The sequence below is a fragment of the Balaenoptera acutorostrata genome, chromosome 16 (assembly GCF_949987535.1).
Source record: "Balaenoptera acutorostrata chromosome 16, mBalAcu1.1, whole genome shotgun sequence".
Lineage (NCBI taxonomy): Eukaryota > Metazoa > Chordata > Mammalia > Artiodactyla > Balaenopteridae > Balaenoptera > Balaenoptera acutorostrata.
Genome location: NC_080079.1, coordinates 63,277,907 through 63,294,667, shown reverse-complemented (window position 1 = coordinate 63,294,667; position 16,761 = coordinate 63,277,907). Strand labels below are relative to the sequence as shown.

The 16,761-nt window shown below is 44.3% G+C and overlaps 1 protein-coding gene across 2 annotated transcripts in view; it reads right to left on the bottom strand.

Annotated features, from left to right (window-relative positions):
- PSAP (prosaposin) overlaps window positions 1-15,356 on the bottom strand; it is a 32,381-nt gene extending 17,025 nt beyond the window's left edge. For both annotated transcript variants that reach the window (XM_007167720.2, XM_007167721.3), the window contains exon 1: window positions 15,199-15,356. In XM_007167720.2, the coding sequence (XP_007167782.1) occupies window positions 15,199-15,238 (40 nt within the window). In that variant the 5' untranslated portion in view covers window positions 15,239-15,356. The remainder of the gene's footprint in view (window positions 1-15,198) is intronic.
- Window positions 15,357-16,761: the final 1,405 nt, after the last annotated feature.

Below are 16,761 nucleotides of genomic sequence, written 5' to 3'. Positions count from 1 at the left end.
ACGGAGTCACAGGTCCCCAGAAAACTCAAGCCAGATGATCTGCGCCCCTTCAGACACCACCAAACGAATTCTTAATCTGCCCAGATTACAGCCTTCTCTGCCCTTTTGCACAACCCACAACCAGTTCATGAACTCAACAGAACTGGCCTCATTCCAAAAGCTGTTGGTTTGGTCTGGTCTCTGTGGGAAAACATGTGCCAGATTCAAAACAGTACAACACTCCCCAGATGGTTAACCATAACGTAGCCAAGCTAGGCTGGGGCCTTCAGCCGTAGGTCCTGGGAGGTCAGCAGGGAGCAGAAGTCAAGCCACGAGGGTTAAGGGCTCTGCGGAGTGAGGGGGTCACAGAGAAAGCCCCAGACCTGGCAGCTCCCACCAGCACTTCCCACGCTCCTCCCAGGTACTGGCCTCCCAGTTCTCCTGAACAGTACCCACTAAGTACACTGCCTGCTTCTACATCTGAATTAGGCGCTCGAATTATGAACAGGAGGCTACAAAATGAGTCTCTAGGCAAAGGAACACACAGTGATACACACTGAAGCCGGAAGGATGGACCTCAGCTGATAAAAGCAAGGCTCCCTGCACAAGGCCTGACCACCACTCTCCATCCTTACAAATACTCAGTCTGGGGATTTTCTCCAACCTTCCCAACCAGGAATGGCTGTAACTGACCAAAATCTATCAGGTTTCCCGAACACAATGCACTATCACAGGCCTAAGCAGCAAGAATACTTTGTAACTTGTTTACTCCCCCTAGGAACCTGAAACAGTAATCACCTGCTATAAAGACTTGTTACTTGTTTTGGCCAGGATATTCTGGACTAAAAAAGTAGCCCGTTTTATCTGAAATTAGTCCAGCTACTGTAGAACCCAAGGTCATTTCCCAATCCTAACAGTTGCTGAACGGTAACAAGCCCTCACCTCAGAACAAGAGGTAAAATATATGCCTGGTGGCCAATCGGGTAGACCTAAGAGGTCACCCAATCCAAGCCTAAAACAGATTTCACGGACACTAAAAAATGAAAACTGAAGTCCCAGCTCCTAGAAATTCAGTCCTTAGCAAGACCTCCCCATTTACCTCCAACCTAAAGCCAAATTCATAAAGGTGCATGTTATTAAAATGGTCTGTGGTGGGATTTCCTAAGATGACCCGAAACAACTGCGTGTCCTCAGGGTTGGTAATGAGGCTGAAACAAGCCTGGTGATGCCAAGTGCGCGACCTGCTGAGAGGTTCAGGGGCTTATTTCAGGAGCTGGTCTCCTGAGAGGGAATCAAACAGTGGGTCAGAACAAGTTTGGAACACAGATCCTTTCCTCAGAAAACGTACTAATACACAAAACCCTCACACCACTTCAGGGGGTTCTCAACACCTGTCCGGGGACTCCAGCTGGGGACTGAAAGCTCCCGGGGTAAGCATGGTTTTTCTCCACGGAAGTGGGAAAACAACTAAGATGAAGGCACAATTATCAACTCCATTGACTGGGAAAAGCAGTGCCTTCAGGTGGGAGGGACAAACACAGGAACAATGGTGCTGTGTTGGCAGAAACATGGAGCTGCAAGGAGAATGCCCAACTGCTTGGGGGAGCCAGAGGTGGCTTCTTCAAAATGGAAACTGAACTGGCACCTGAAAGAGGGCAGCTGAAAGACTGGTGGGGCGGGGCGGGGGGAGGGGCATTCCTGAACATTCTCAGGGAGAGCAGTGATCTTTGCTGAAGGGAAAGAACACTTTTGTCTCTTCAGGAGCAGGGCTCCAGCAGACCTCAGGCCCACTGGGAAAGACCCCACCAGGCACTCATCCCTTGTGATGAGTGTCGCCCATGGTCCATGCTGTGGGCGACAGCTCGTGTTAGCGTCGCCCAGTTGTGACGTGGCAGAAACGAGGGGCAGGTGGGGAGATCCAGATGATGGGCACCTAAATGGAGTGCAAGGCTCATCCCAAGAAGGCTGAGCAGGAAGCAGGGGCAGCAAGGGCTGAAGAAGACAGCTGGGAAAATGAAACTCTCTGGGTTAAATTTAAATGTGAAGTCTGTTGGGCTGAAGGAAAAAGCAGGGCAGCAAGAGCCAACAGCACAAGGACAGAGCTGGGGGTCAGCAGCTGCGGCGTGAGTGGACACAGGCAGGCAGAGCACACCTGCGCACCCTGCTTCCCGTGGGACAGTGGCAAGCGCAGGGGAACACAGCAGGTCGGAAGGCAAGGCCCTTAGGAGACTGCAGGTGTTTAGCTGGGAGAGAGAAGGTTTCCGGGATATGCACAGTTACCTTCACAGGTGAAGGACACATTCCACCTCTCACATGGGGGTGGATCTGCTCTGGGTGGTGGCTTCAGATCCCAGACCTCAGAGCGGTGGGTAGACGTGAAGGGAAGCAGACCACAGCTCAAGGTAAGGAACAGACTTAACATCCACAGGCTATAAAAGGGGAATCGGAGACTTCCCAGGTGGTCCAGTGGTTAAGACCCCACGTTCCCACTGCAGAGGGCGTGGGGTTTGATCCCTGGTGGGGAATTAGGATCCCACATGCCGCACGGCACAGCCAGAAGAAAGAAAAAAAATAAAGGAAACCTGTGAGAGATTAAGCAAGTTCTAACTAATAAGTGCAGAGTCTCAACTTGAAGTCAGAGTTCTCACTCTGAAGCCTGAACTGTCCTCTAACCATTAAACTGATGCTTTAAAAAAAAAGAAAAAGGGAATGAGTTTGCTTGTTATGTGATGACCTCTACAAGAGTGCGAGCAACCAAGCAGAAACGAAATGCCCAACCGAGAGGGATTCTGCGTAAGAGGGATCCTGAGTGGTGAGCGGGGCTAGAAGACCTCTAGGGGCTACAAAAGTCTTCACTCTTATAATAATGAGGCAAATGACATTTTCAGTATTTACACATAACCAATATTAAAATTACCCTAACCTTTCTTTTGAGTTATTTCTCAAAACATCTTCCCAGCAAAGCTTTCATCTCTATTTTCATCTTCCCACACTGCCCCCAAAAACCAACTTCCTTCCCTGAGGCAACAGGCTGAACTCTAAGACAGTTCTTAGAATGTCTGCCTGACACCCTGGAGATTTCTGATTAAATCTGTCCTATTAAGAAGGATCACTGCTCAGGGTGAGGCAAGCACTACACTTCTTAGTTCAAGGGCCTGCCTGGCATTCGAGCCCTCAGTGACAAATGCTGGAGGGCTGGAGTCAGAGAAATGATCACTTCAGAGACACTAAAACCCCACAACCAAGTTTCATTTTATTAGGACAGGGTTTCAGTTTGTTTGTTTGTTTGTTTAAAGACTTCAGTGGTTATTTCCTTAGGAAAGGGGTGGGTGCTCTGTTCCCTTCTTACTCCTAGGCTTAGAAGAAAATAAGCAGATGTGCTCTAAACCACTCCACATGTAGGTCATTTAACAAAGACAGGCTGTAGTGGAATTTTACTGTCTTGAGAACAGCTGCCATGAGCCGCATCAGTCATGGGCTTTGTGGCAGCTCTAGACTCTGACCAAAAATCCTCAGTGAGCCTGGGAGGGAGGGAAGGAGGGAGAGCTCACCATAGCCGTGTGTGTTTTAGGTGCTCTTACGATGACTTCTTAAGTGAGAAGGAGCTAAACCCCAAGTTTAGAGTGAGGCTTCTAAGGCAACTTACCCACCATCTAATAAGTTAAATGTTTTTCAAACACGGTATACTGAAAAGAAAATAAGATCTGCCTGCAAGTCCTGTCCAAATGACCCTAAGCAAATCACCATCCTTCTGAGCTTGTTTTTCATCTGTAAAATGAGGATGAAGCCATTGATCACTGGATTGTTTTGAGAAAAGAGATGACATAACTATGCACTTTCAACTGCCAGAGTATTACTCTCTCAACCATCATTCCTTATCATCATCTATCTCTCTGGTACCTTAATTTACCCACATTATCTCGACTCCCCTACCAGACTGACTCTGAAATCAGACAGTGAAGGTTCAGATCATGGCTCTACCACTTCCAGTCATGTGACCTTCAGACTTTGGTCTTCCAATCTGCAAAATGGGCCTATTACTAGTACCTACTCCAAGGGATTTGTAAAAATTAACCGACTGTACAACACAGTGCAGTGCTGGCATGCTACAACAGTCCAGTGAGCACTATTACTATTATTATCCACAGTAGCAACTGGAAGACCTTTTTCACGTCCACTATCTTGCCCAGAACAGGTGTTCCACAAATAGCTGAATCAAGGATGTTCTATTTGCTTTCTCTACATTTAATCAGGTCATTAACTGGCAGCTCGAAGACCTAGAGAGCTGTTTCCCAGCAACCTCAGAAGTTGTTGGTTACTAAATTCAAGACCCAGAAATCTCAAGGAGAGTGAAGCACAGGCCCCACTGTAATGAGCCCAGGAGTCGATACTGGTAGCTAGGAGCTAAACAAGAAGCCCCACGTGTGCAAAAATGAGAGGTGCCCAGCGAAGCACTAGTAACACCACCAGTGAAAAGTTTTCAGTAATTCATGTAATTGGAGCTACAGGCTGATTGCCCTCCAATCCCAAGAAAGTTGCCACTGTTCACTGTTCACTGTTCCACTAAAAAGTGGAACCCACTTTTTAGAAAAGCCCCCTCAAAAACCTCTCCCTCTCTGGAAGGGCACAGAGGCAGTATGGCAACATGATCACTGCCCTGAGTGTTGGGGGTAGACAGATCTGACAAAACTCCTGCTCTGCTGTCTACTAAAGCCAAGCTTCAGAAAAGTTACTAACGCCACAATTATCTGCAAAATATGGAAAATAAGAGTGCCCTTGGGGCTTCCCTGGTGGCTCAGTGGTTAAGAATCCGCCTGCCAACGCAGGGGACACAGGTTCGAGCCCTGGTCTGGGAAGATCCCACATGCCGCGGAGCAACTAAGCCCATGCTCCACAGCTACTGAGCCTGCGCTCTAGAGCCCGCAAGCCACAACTACTGAAGCCCACGTGACAAGAGCTCACGGTCCGCAACAAGAGAAGCCGCTGCAATGAGAAGCCCGCGCACCGCAACGAAGAGTAGCCCCTGTTCAACACAACTAGAGAAAGAAAGCTCGTGCAGCAACGAAGACCCAATGCAGCCATAAATTAATTAATTAATTAATTAATTAAATAACTTCCTTTAAAAAAAAAGAGTGCCCTCTTCTCAGGAATTCTGTGAAGATTAATAAGAAAGCACAGAAAGCACTGAGAGTGTCTGGTACTTATGAAGCTCAGTTAGTTGTACACTGGATTGTTGTTAATGTGGACTTGAGGGAAAGGATGACAAAGGGAGGTGTTCACATTCTAATTTTTGTATATTGGCATAAATTAATTTTTTCTCATGTTACTTTTAAAATCAGAAAAAATAGTTAAACCTTACAACCTGTTTCAGGGAACAATTATCGCCCAGTGTGGCACAGACCACAAGTTGCTCCCTTGTGGGAGCAATATCTATTCTCCACTCCTTTCAAAGGAACAGAGACACAAATTCTTAGCTACATACATGGCTGCCAAAATAAAAAACCACATTTCCCAGTCCCTCTTGTAGCAGGGTCTGGCCATGAAACCACATTCTGGCTGATGGGATGTTAGCAGACGTTACTGCACTTTTAAGGCCAAGTGATGGCTGGAACTTTGGCAGCCATGATGGGCCATGAAGAAAGGGCCTAGACCTCAATGATGCAGAACACTGAGCTAGAAGAGCCTGGGTCTCCGATTCTTTTGGAAGTAGAACCACTATGCTAGCCCTAGACTGCCTGGCTCCTGAACTCGCTATGATAGATGGGAACAGTTCAATCATAATTAAGATACCATTATTCTAGGTCTCTGTTGTCTGCAGTCAAACCTAAGCCTAACTATAATACCAGCTTAATCATCTACCTCATTCACCAAAACAGTCTTCAAATGACAAGTCTTTACTAAGGCTTACCTCCATTGCAGATATTTAAAAGTCCATGTACACCATATAATTAACAAAGATTTTCAAAACCAACCTCAGAATGAAAGGGATAATCATTCCTAGAATGTGTGTTTTATGCCCTATTTGTTAAAACAATCAGTCTTATTATTTTAGCCATATAAAATCTTTTTTATTCCTTTTAAATATTTCAGGTAACATATGCTAAATACTGTTCGAGTCTAATTATCAAAAAAAAAAAAAAAAAAAAAAGGGTAACAGAAAATGCAAGCAGCCTCCCAATCTCAACAATCAGAGCACACATTCCACAGGGCAGTGGATCTGCTGCCTGGGTAATGCATTGCCATGGCAACAAGCAGGTTGCTAGGAAACCAAGAGAGAGGAACCCCAGGAGAGGCAGTATCTACCTCAGGTCCCCCGCATTCAGACATTTCTCAGGAGAATTTGTGCACTTAGATTCCCTAAGAGCAGGAGATAACACAATGCACTCAACACTGACTACTCGATGAAACAGCTGGTGTCACAAATACCTTCGATGACAAAGAGCACTTGTCTCTTCTTTAGAGGATCTTGCTTTTGGAAAGCATTCTGCAGAGCAGAATAAAAATACTGCCCATTTAATCATTCTGAATGGCATACGCTTAGAGGCAGCCTGCCTTGATCTGGAGGAAGTAAGGTCCAAATAGTCCCCTTATCACAAAAGGAATCTGTGGCAATAAAGCTTTCAAGCTTGCTAGGCTGACATCCCATCACCTCTGGCTCAGATAAGCTATTATTTCTGTTACTTAAGACAAAGGTTCTTTCTTCCCTGCTTCTCCTCTCCCACTGCCCCCTTGCTTTTTAATTTTCCTCACAAGCCAGATCATTCTAGGACAAGAAATCAATCCACATGAAGAAAGCAACAGAATCCTCAGGTACACTGCCTTGTGTGATAACACACACTGAGGGGCAAGGCTGTGTGATCGTCTTAGATTGTAAAAGAATGATTCAATTTGGCATAATTAATTTTGGGAAGAGAAATTCCTATCTAGTTCATTCAAGAGCACTCCAGGGGTTCCCTGGTGGCGCAGTGGTTAAGAATCCACCTGCCAATGCAGGGGACACAGGTTTGATCCCTGGTCCGGGAAGATCCCACATGCCGCGGAGCAACTAAGCCCGTGCGCCACAACTACTGAGCCTGCGCTCTAGAGCCCGCGTACCACAGCTACTGAGCCCGCATGCCACAACTACGCAAGCCCGTGTGCCTAGAGCCCGTGCTCTGCAACAAGAGAAGCCACCACAATGAGAAGCCCGCGCACCGCAACGAAGAGTAGCCCCCGCTCGCCACAACTAGAGAAAGCCTGCACGCAGCCACGAAGACCCAAAAATAAAATAAATATATTTTTTAAAAAAGAGCACTCTAGTCCTAACACAACACTGTAAATCAACTATACTCCAATAAAAAAAATTAATTAAAAAAAGAAAAAAGGAGCACTCCAGTCCAATATAAACTCCTGTCAGCAAAGCTCTTCTTCCAAAGTGTCAACCTATCAGGTGATGATCAGACATAAACTTAAATCACCTTAGATAAGATTACTCCACAACTGGACCATGAAGAAGCCCCTGACAGAAATGCCCAAGGTCCAGCCAGGTGAATGGGTACAGGCAGAGGTCAAAGGCACACCTGTATGGTTCTACACTCAGCCCAGGGTACAGCCCAGGAATCAATTCAGCCAGCCAGCCAGCCAGCCAGAAGCCGGCCCAGGCTCTATCCCATCCCTGCTAACCGGCTGGGTGGTCTCTGCACCCTTGAAGAAGACAATACTATGCTTAAAAAAAAAAAAAAAAAGGATTTCATGCAAACCCACTAATAAGGAAATTCAGCGTTCTGGGCTCATCGCACATGATTGTTTATTAAGTAAAAAGTTTCAGATACATGCAAGTGTGTCTACTATAAATGTCACTTTTGAGTACTTAATACTTAAGAGGAATACCACCTTCACTGGAAATGCTGAAATCTAAAATTCAGACCACAGCATGGATTAGGGCAGGATATTAGAATGTCCCCAGCATTCTGATTTAGTTGCTCTCACCTGGGAGGGCTGCTGTGAGGATAAAATGTTAAGCAAAAAGCACTTAGAACAGTGCTGGGTACACAATGAACTCTCAGGAAGTGTCACCTACTATGATGTCTGTAGTTCCCGCAAATCAGCTACACTGGTGGTTCACACTCAAAGCGTGGTCCACAGAACACTGAGGGTCTCAGAGATTCTTTTAGGGGGTCCATGAGGTCAAAATTCTCATAATAGTAATATGAAGATGTTAGTTGCCTTTTTCACTCATTCACTCAAAAATGAGCAGTGGAATTTTTCTGGAAGCATATGACATGTGACAGTGCAAAAGACTGAATGCAGAGGCAGCTGAAAATCCAGCCAGGTGTTAAAAAGATTGCAAAAATGTAAAATAAGCTGTTCTTCTCACTAAATAGGTTTATGTTTAGGAAAACAGCTATTTTTCACTAAAATCACAATATGTTAACATGTAATGGATTTATTTTTTTTTAAGGATTATTTTAAAAATTTTGTCAGCTTAATTTATAAGATGGTAGATATCATAGATATAACCCAGATTAACAAAAGCTCTTTGGGGTCTCTCAGTGACTCAGGAGTATACAGGGATCCTGAGACCAAAAAGTTTGAGAACCACTGGGTTAAACATTTAAAAACAACTAAGTTCTGGAACTAAAAAGAGGGGAAACAACCTCCTCAAATTATACCTGGTTCCCTTTTCAGATTTACCTCAAATCAGGGCCACCAGGGGTATCTTAGTTATGTTAGGGTCCTGTGTCCCTAACCCCTACATAAAATCCTCTCCAAAAGGCTCGGGCGGGGCAGTGGGGGCGGGGATTGGCTCTAACCTGGACATGAACTATTATTAAAAGCCAACACTTCACTTGAGTCCAAAGTCACTCTTGATTTGCAAACTCCTAAACACAATTTCTTAAAATTAGTTTCAGTTAATAAAAGAAAATGCTTTGTTTAATCGTGATAAAGATTTGGCACTACCAGCATTTAAGTTTCATGCACACCGAGCCACCAGCAGTTACTGAGCTTAAGTCCTCTTGCTACAGCTCACACCACGATTCAGCAGGACTGAGCACCTATTACAGGCCAAACACTGTTGTACATGCTGCAGATCCAGTCAGTGACCACGACAACAAATAAAAACACATCATATGATGCCAGGCAGTGCCAAGTGCTAAGAAGAAAAATGAAGCCAAGGAAGAGCAAGACTAGGGCAGAATGGCATGGACATTTCAGGCAGAGCACGGCACAACTCTGGTAAGGCAACACCTAGGCACAGAGTAAACTACGATTACCTGGAAAGGAAGATGACCCAGATAGGTAGAACACAAAATGCAAAGGTTCTGGGCAACAGTAAGTAAGCAGCCCTGACCTGATGGGAGAGGAAGAACTCTGAACAGCAGCCGAGGGCCAGGTGACATGACCTTGCAGAATAAACTTTAGGTTTTACTCCTAGTGAGACAGGAAAAGCCACATGACCCTCTGGCATCAGCGCCTGCACATGGAGACAGCATTCCAGCACAGCTGTTAAAGGAGTTCTGTTTTGTTTTTTTACTGTAATAAGTAACATCACTAAGACTGGCCAAAAAACTTTCTATAACATCTCCTTCAATCTTATTTACGTAGTTTCCTGTCATATAAAGAATTTCTTTTCAAAAGCAGTATCTATCCAAGTGTGGCCAGAATTTAATTTTACAATTTGGAAGTGTCATCAGAATCCAGCTCACTTTTTCTGTGCCACAGATGTCCATCAATAGGTTTAACTAAATTGACACATCCATACAATAAAATACTCTGCAGCTATTTTTTTTAACAGCTGGGAGGTAGAAGGTGATTAAGAAGATAGGACAACTTAAGTGCAATGTGGTACTGTGGATCCACTCCTGGAACAGAAACAAGAGATTAGTGGGAAAATTGGTAAAATCCAAATAAAGTATGCAGTCTAGTTAACAGTAAGGTTAATTTCTTACTTTTGAAAAATGTACAGCGGTTATGTAAGATGTTAACAGTAAGTGAAGTTTGGGTGCAGGGTATATAGAAACTCACTGTACTAGCTTTGCAACTTTTCTGTAAATCTAAGATTATTCCAAAATTTTTAATGTTTTTTTAGAAAGGTAGTAGTATAGATCTATCTGTATTAGCATGAAATAACCTCTAAAGATACAAATAAAAGGAGAAATGCAAATGAAAACCACCTCACCCTTTTATCATGGCAAAATTTCAAGTTTGACATCAAATGTTAATATCGCAACTAAAAACCGCATATTCTGTGGGAACAGAAATTCCTAAAATCATTTGAGAGAGTAATTCAGCAATTTCTAATTAAGGTGAAAACAGATATACTCCACAACTCAGCAATTCTGTTCCTAGGTATATCCTCTAAGGAAATGTCTGTTCATGTGCACAAGAGTATTTATAGAAGCAGTTTGTAACAGAACAATAAAACAACTGGAAATAATCTAAATGTTTATCAACAGAATGGAGAATAAGTATGATATAAATGGAATACTGTACTGTAGTGAAAATGAATGAAACAGATCTAAACTTTTCAAAATGAATGAACCTCACTAGCAAAAAAAAAAAAAACCTAACCCAAGAATATATATTATTCATGAAATGTTTAAAATATCCAAAACAGGACTTCCCTGGTGGTCTAGTGGTTAAGACTGTCGCTTCCACCACAGGGGGCAGGGGTTCAACCCCTGGCGGGGAAGTTCCGCAATGCCGTGCAGTGCGGCCAAAAAGGTAAAAAAAAAAAAAAAAAAATCCAAAACAATACTACACATACCGCTGAAGATTACACATATATGTATGAAAGTATAAAGCCAGACCTGCAGGGGAATGATAAACACCAAGGCCAGGAAGGTGGTTATCTATGGAAGGAGGCGGGTTGTTCTATATCTTAACTAGAGTGTTATATACATAGGTGTTCATTATCATTACTCTTCCACTTTTCCAGATGTCTAGAATGTTCCACAATTTTAAAAAAGAGCAAGGAGCGAAACAGTGTAATATGTGTTTGTGTTAAAAAGAAAACCAGAAGGGGAAATCATACACACAGCCACCTATAGGTAGCTCCGGAAGGCTCCTAAAGGAGCCGGTACCAGGCTGCCTCTGGGAAAGGCCCAGGGGACAGTGGTGGGAGGGAAACATACTTTTTACTCTATGCACTATTACACTGATGGAACTTGTTTACCGTGTGCAGTTATTATCTGAACAGTTCACCTCCACTGAGGGATGGGGAAACCAGACTGGGGCGGGGGGTGGAGAACAGACTTACCCCAGGTACCATGGTTAGGGACAACCAGCCTAGAAACTGAGTAGTCAGGTTACCAGGAACCAGCCCTGATCTGTTGGGCTGTTCTGTTAAAGACTGATGTATAAACCAAGAGTTTGGCTGCCTAGCCAAATTCTTTCCCACCTCCCTCCTGATGGCTGACGACCTACCCTAGTTTGTTTTCTGATCTGGTAATTATGTCCAACGTAACATATTTACAAGTCAATTTAGTTTTGTTTGTTGTTAAATTTACAACATCCAATGAAATGAAAGAAGGCAGGAGACATCACAAAATCAAGGGCAGAGACTGATTTTGTCCTTGTGCTGGTGGGACAAGGACATTAACAAACATGCTATTGTTTTTTTGTGGTTTAACAACAAACCCTATAGTACTTATTTACCTAAGCCTTGTCATACAGTAAGTTATTAAAGTATCACTACATCACTACATTATTAATCTCACTGTACAGATGAGGAAGCACAGTTTAAGAAAATTGCCCAAGGTCAGTCAGTGATGTGATAAAGTTAAACTTCTATTCTACAGTATCATCTCACTCCCATCATAAAGAATAATAAACTTCACAAGAAAACATGGAATTTTGACAGGTTATTTTTCAGTGCACAGGCCATTACCCAAGGCCATAATTGAGGTTATTTTCTGGAACTTCAAGGAACAAAAGTAAAGCAATGAGTGCTTTCGCCAACAGTCAAACTGTTCATCCCTATCACTGTATTTACCATAAGTTTTAAAATGATTTAAAAAAACAAAAACAAAAAACAAAACAGGCAGGGCAGGAAAATCCAGATCCTCCTTCCAGGAGGCAGAACCAAATAACTGGTGCCGGAAGCAAGGCTTAGAGTGACCTAGAATGCCCATGCTAGAAGACTGCTTCCGGAAGCTGCAGTGCACACTTGCCCAAGTGGCACGGTCTGGGCCTTGAGAGCTTCCCATGCCTTATTAGGTGCTTTCCCCCCGCCAGCAACACCCTGTCGCCCTTCCTCATCCCTATCCAGTTAAGCCACAGCCCAGCCATTCCAGCTTCAGAGCCCAAGAAAATGGAGGAGCAAGTTCTCCTTCCCCATCTAGAAAAATCCAGACCACCTGATCTAATACGCTTCAACTATCGTAGAAGGTATTGGATACACCTTGTTAAATGCAATTAAACCACTTACCAAATCCTTGTTATTTTCAGAGTAAAGTTGATTATTGACTAAAAATTGATAAACAGAGGAATTATCCAAATTCCTGGCAGGTGAGAACTGGAGTTGTTGACATTCAGCAGGCTGTGCTATAAGTTCATGTCTTGCATCTTAATAAAAATAAGCTATCAAATGAATATATATATTTGTACATAATACATTCTAGCATCCTTAGAGAGCTACCTGCCTCAGTGGCAGGTAAACAACATTCAGCTGGTTAGCCTCTACACAAGCGGCAGTAACAGGGGCAGCTAAGTTTCAGGGAATATGTACCATATCCCAGGCACCAAGCCACTTGTTTTATACTTGCCACCTCATTAACACTGGGCCTGCCTTTTTCCACTAAAGGAATCACCCAACAGTATGTCCTTACTATATGATCCCATTTATAAAAAGCTCAAAAATAGTAGTTAGGTTTTTACATTTACAGTGCTAGAAGCTAACAAAGCGGTTTCCTTTGGGGCAAGTTAGATAGGGTAGTGGATGGGGAGGCACAGGGGCTTCTGGATGGCTACTCCTTTACCTTGGGGGCTGCTTACAGTGGGCTTGTTCACTCTGCAGTAATACCTCAATTTGTACACTTAAAATGTGCATGTTTTTCTGTATGTAAATTACAGCCCAGTAAGTTTGTAAAGTTAAGCACCTGGTGTTGATGGAAGGATAAAGAGCAAGCAGTCAGGAGTCCTGGGTTCTGCTTCTGACTTCCCCAGTAAATGGCCTACGATTTGGGGGAGTCATTTCTGGGGGGCCTCAGTGTCTTCACTCCTAAGAGGTTAGAGGAGATACTCTCCAATTCTCTCAGTATACCATCACTGCCATTTCTTTTCCAGGTGGAGAAAAAGGAGGGGCACCTGGATGAGTAGGAAAATAACTCAAGAGCAAAAGTCTCTACCACCAGGACATCATTAAAACACAAAGCATAAAGCCTCTCCAGATTCAGGATGACACTCTCTGGTGCTACACTGGAACGGCAAGTTCTAAGCTCTCAGGAAGCAGATGATGGCTGCCGTCACTAGGCACCTTCGTTAACAAGCTCACTATCAATATTAAAAATTTTAGGAATACATTTCCAAAAAGCTACACTGGGGCCAGAGCTGTCAAGGCAAGCAGGCATTCATACATTGTGTTCAGAGCATGACCTTGGCATAATCCTAAAGCCTGGGCAGCAAGATTAGAACAAGGCCATTATTACACACTCCTATTTACCCAAGTGTTCAGGGGAAAGGGTATCTAGTCTAACTTAACAGTCTGGTTAGCCATACTCCCATATATACCAGAGGAGGATTTTACATTTCCAAACAAACAATTAAGTCCTTTTCATGTGGGTTGAGTGATTCAGAACTCTTAAGGGTCTCATGAGGAGTGACTCACTGCCAGTAAGAACAGTTTGATACTGAAAAACAAAAAAATCGTTTTGAATCAGTATAGAAAATTTAGAGACTAGCATTAGTTTATCATACTGACTATGGAATAAAAGCAGTATCAACCCCAGCAAGAAAAAGTTCCTTTGGTGACTATAAAACCAAAAATCTTTCTGTATAAGTTGACTGCCTTTCATAATCCACAAGTAAAGCAAGTTTAGGAGCTTGGTTTAAGTTTAGGAGCTTGGTTTAAACACCTTAAATCTATCTCACTTATAAATATCTTATTTGATTCCCATCAACTCTGTCATCCATTGCATTACTGTCTATTAAAATTTGGATTGCTGCATGAGTTAGAATGGAAGCTAGCCCTTAGATTACAGTTAACTAGAAACAGAAATTGAGGATGGGCCTGAAGATCAGGTTTATTGTCCTCAGTGGGCTATTACCTGAAAACATCCAGATTTGGGATCCTCTGTGTATTTAAATTAAAATCTGGCTCCAAGTCTGTCAACCTCACTCCTTTCCCTTTACCATGACGATTTAGACGAGGTTAAGAATATGAAGGCAAGAGTTGAGGGTGGAGGGTTGGTCTCGATGACATGGGAAGGGCACGGGACCCCTTCTAATTCCAGGAAGGCAGTACAGCTGGTTCCCAAGCATTGCCTACATAACCTACGATGATTTGATGATTTTAACAACCATCAGTACTATTTCAGGACAATTGGTGGGTGTAAGAATACTCCTATGTACAACAACTTCTCAGGTACTTAGATTTTCCCAAAAATAAAGGCCACTGCCAAAACCAGCCAATGGCCGTGCAAGATGAAATGAGGGCTCCATTGCAAATTCATCAGGACAACAAAAACCCCATATTATCTTCAAGATGTAGGATCAAGAGTAAATATATATGCAAAGATAAACATCAATACAGAAGATATATTTATGTGCTTTCTGCAACGTCAATACTCTTAAAAACTGGGGCAAGTGAGGCCAAGGGCCAAAGTCTGTCCAGAAGTTGGGGCTCCAGTCCATCTCCATGACGTGCGTCCAGCACAAGCACGACACAGCTGCAGCAGGGGTCACCCTACAGGCCCACCCCGAGAGCTGGACCGGCAGCTTAAGGGAGCCCCAGTCCGCCAACTCAGGCCGTGAGGGAGACGCTACTTCCCCGGCCCCGCCCGCCTCGCATGCACGCCCGACCCCAGCCCCTAGGCAGCCAGGCTCCCAACCGCCTCCCGCCTCCAGCAGCCCCTCCGCCGCCCAGCAGGTACCCGGCTTTGCGCACGCGCCTGCGCAGAGCGCGCCCCTCACTAATCTCTATGGGGAGCGAAAGGGCGAGGCCCGGTACAGCCCGCTCCGGGACTAGCGGGCTGCGTCCTGCGGGATCCCCTTTCCCAGGCTGGGGGTCCCAGGGCTTACCCGCGCCAAGGAGGCTGGCCAGAACCAAGAGGGAGTACATGGCGCCTCCTGACTCCGCAGTCTGCAATGCAGAGCGTCAGCTGATCCTCAGCGAATATAAACCTGCCCCGCCCCAAAGCCGCCCACCGCGCAGGCGCAAGCTCTGTCCTGGCCAGGCGGCCCGAATTCTCCCCGCAGCCTGACTCAGCGCCGCACAGGGCGCCTGCGCAAAAGGAAGGCTGGGAGGAGGGAGGAATGTGGAGGCCGAAAGGATTGAAGGAGCATGGGAGGAGGATAAGGAGACGGAACGGAATGGAGAGGTCATCAAAGAATACATAAATGAAGAAGTAAACGTTAGGGATTTTATATATATATATATATATATAAAAATATCTTTCAAGCCTCACCTTTTTTCTATGAAGTACCATTTTCTATTATTAGTACCATTTTTCAGTTGAGAATTCGTACTCAGAAAGGTTATCTACTTTTTCTAAGCTCTCACAGTCAAAACTCAAACTCACCACTTGACCCACGCTGTCTCTTAAATGACGTTCATAGTATTTTCGTGGCTGGGCCTGCGTGTAACTTTATTCTGGGTCCTGACTTTCCCTCTTAACATTTCATATCCACAATCCCTTCTCCCCATGACTCACAGACAGGTTTTTCAATATTAGATATGTAGGGTTTCAGAACAGGTCTCTGAGATGTGGTACTTTGGCATGTGGATTCTTTTGCGCTAAAGGCAATGGAGAGCCTGCGGGCTCAAGAGAAATTACTGCCTCTCCCTTAACTACCTAGAAGAATTTAAATTGGGGATTTTTCCCAGAAAAGGTGTTATTACCAGGAACAAATTTTATCTAAGTGACCCCATCTATATGGCAGGGCAAAGACCTAATTACCAAAAAATCTGCTCTTCTTATCTACCTGGGGATGACCCTCCTGTCCTTGGAAGCCCCAGGTCCCTATCCCATTTCTTAGCTCAGCATGGTGTACATACCTCATTTTACCTCTCTGTCTCTGACCCTCTCATGTTTGTGGGGTTCCTGCACATATGAAATTAAATTTTATTTTCTCCTGTTAATCTGTGTTACATCATTTTAATTGTTTGACCAACCAAAAAGAACCAAAGAAGGGAAGGGAAATTTTCCCCTTTCCAAAATATACAAACACTCCCAAGGCCCTATCATGGTTTGTCCCAGAGTTGGAGGGAGTGGAGGCAAGGGATTGAGAAGCAAGATGGGGGAGGATAGAAAGTGCCTGAGCCTTTGGAGAAGGGAACAAAGAGTGAAGCCCGAATTTGAGAATCAGGCTAAAAATCAGCCAGGAGCCTTTATGGAGAAAAGAAGCTGCCCCACCCTGTCTAGCCATCAATCTGCATCTTACTCCAGAATAAGAAAGGCCTGGGTGGCCCACAAAACCACTTGCCTTCTACCTGTGGTTGACCCTCTGGTTCTGAGCAGAGGGGTGACCCCAACCTCGCTGTCCCCCAAGGGCCAAGTACCTACAAGCCAAAGGGAAGGAAAGGAAGGAAACCTCAGACTTTTAGGGCAGGCCCTTAAAGGTCATTTAGTCCCATTCCATCCT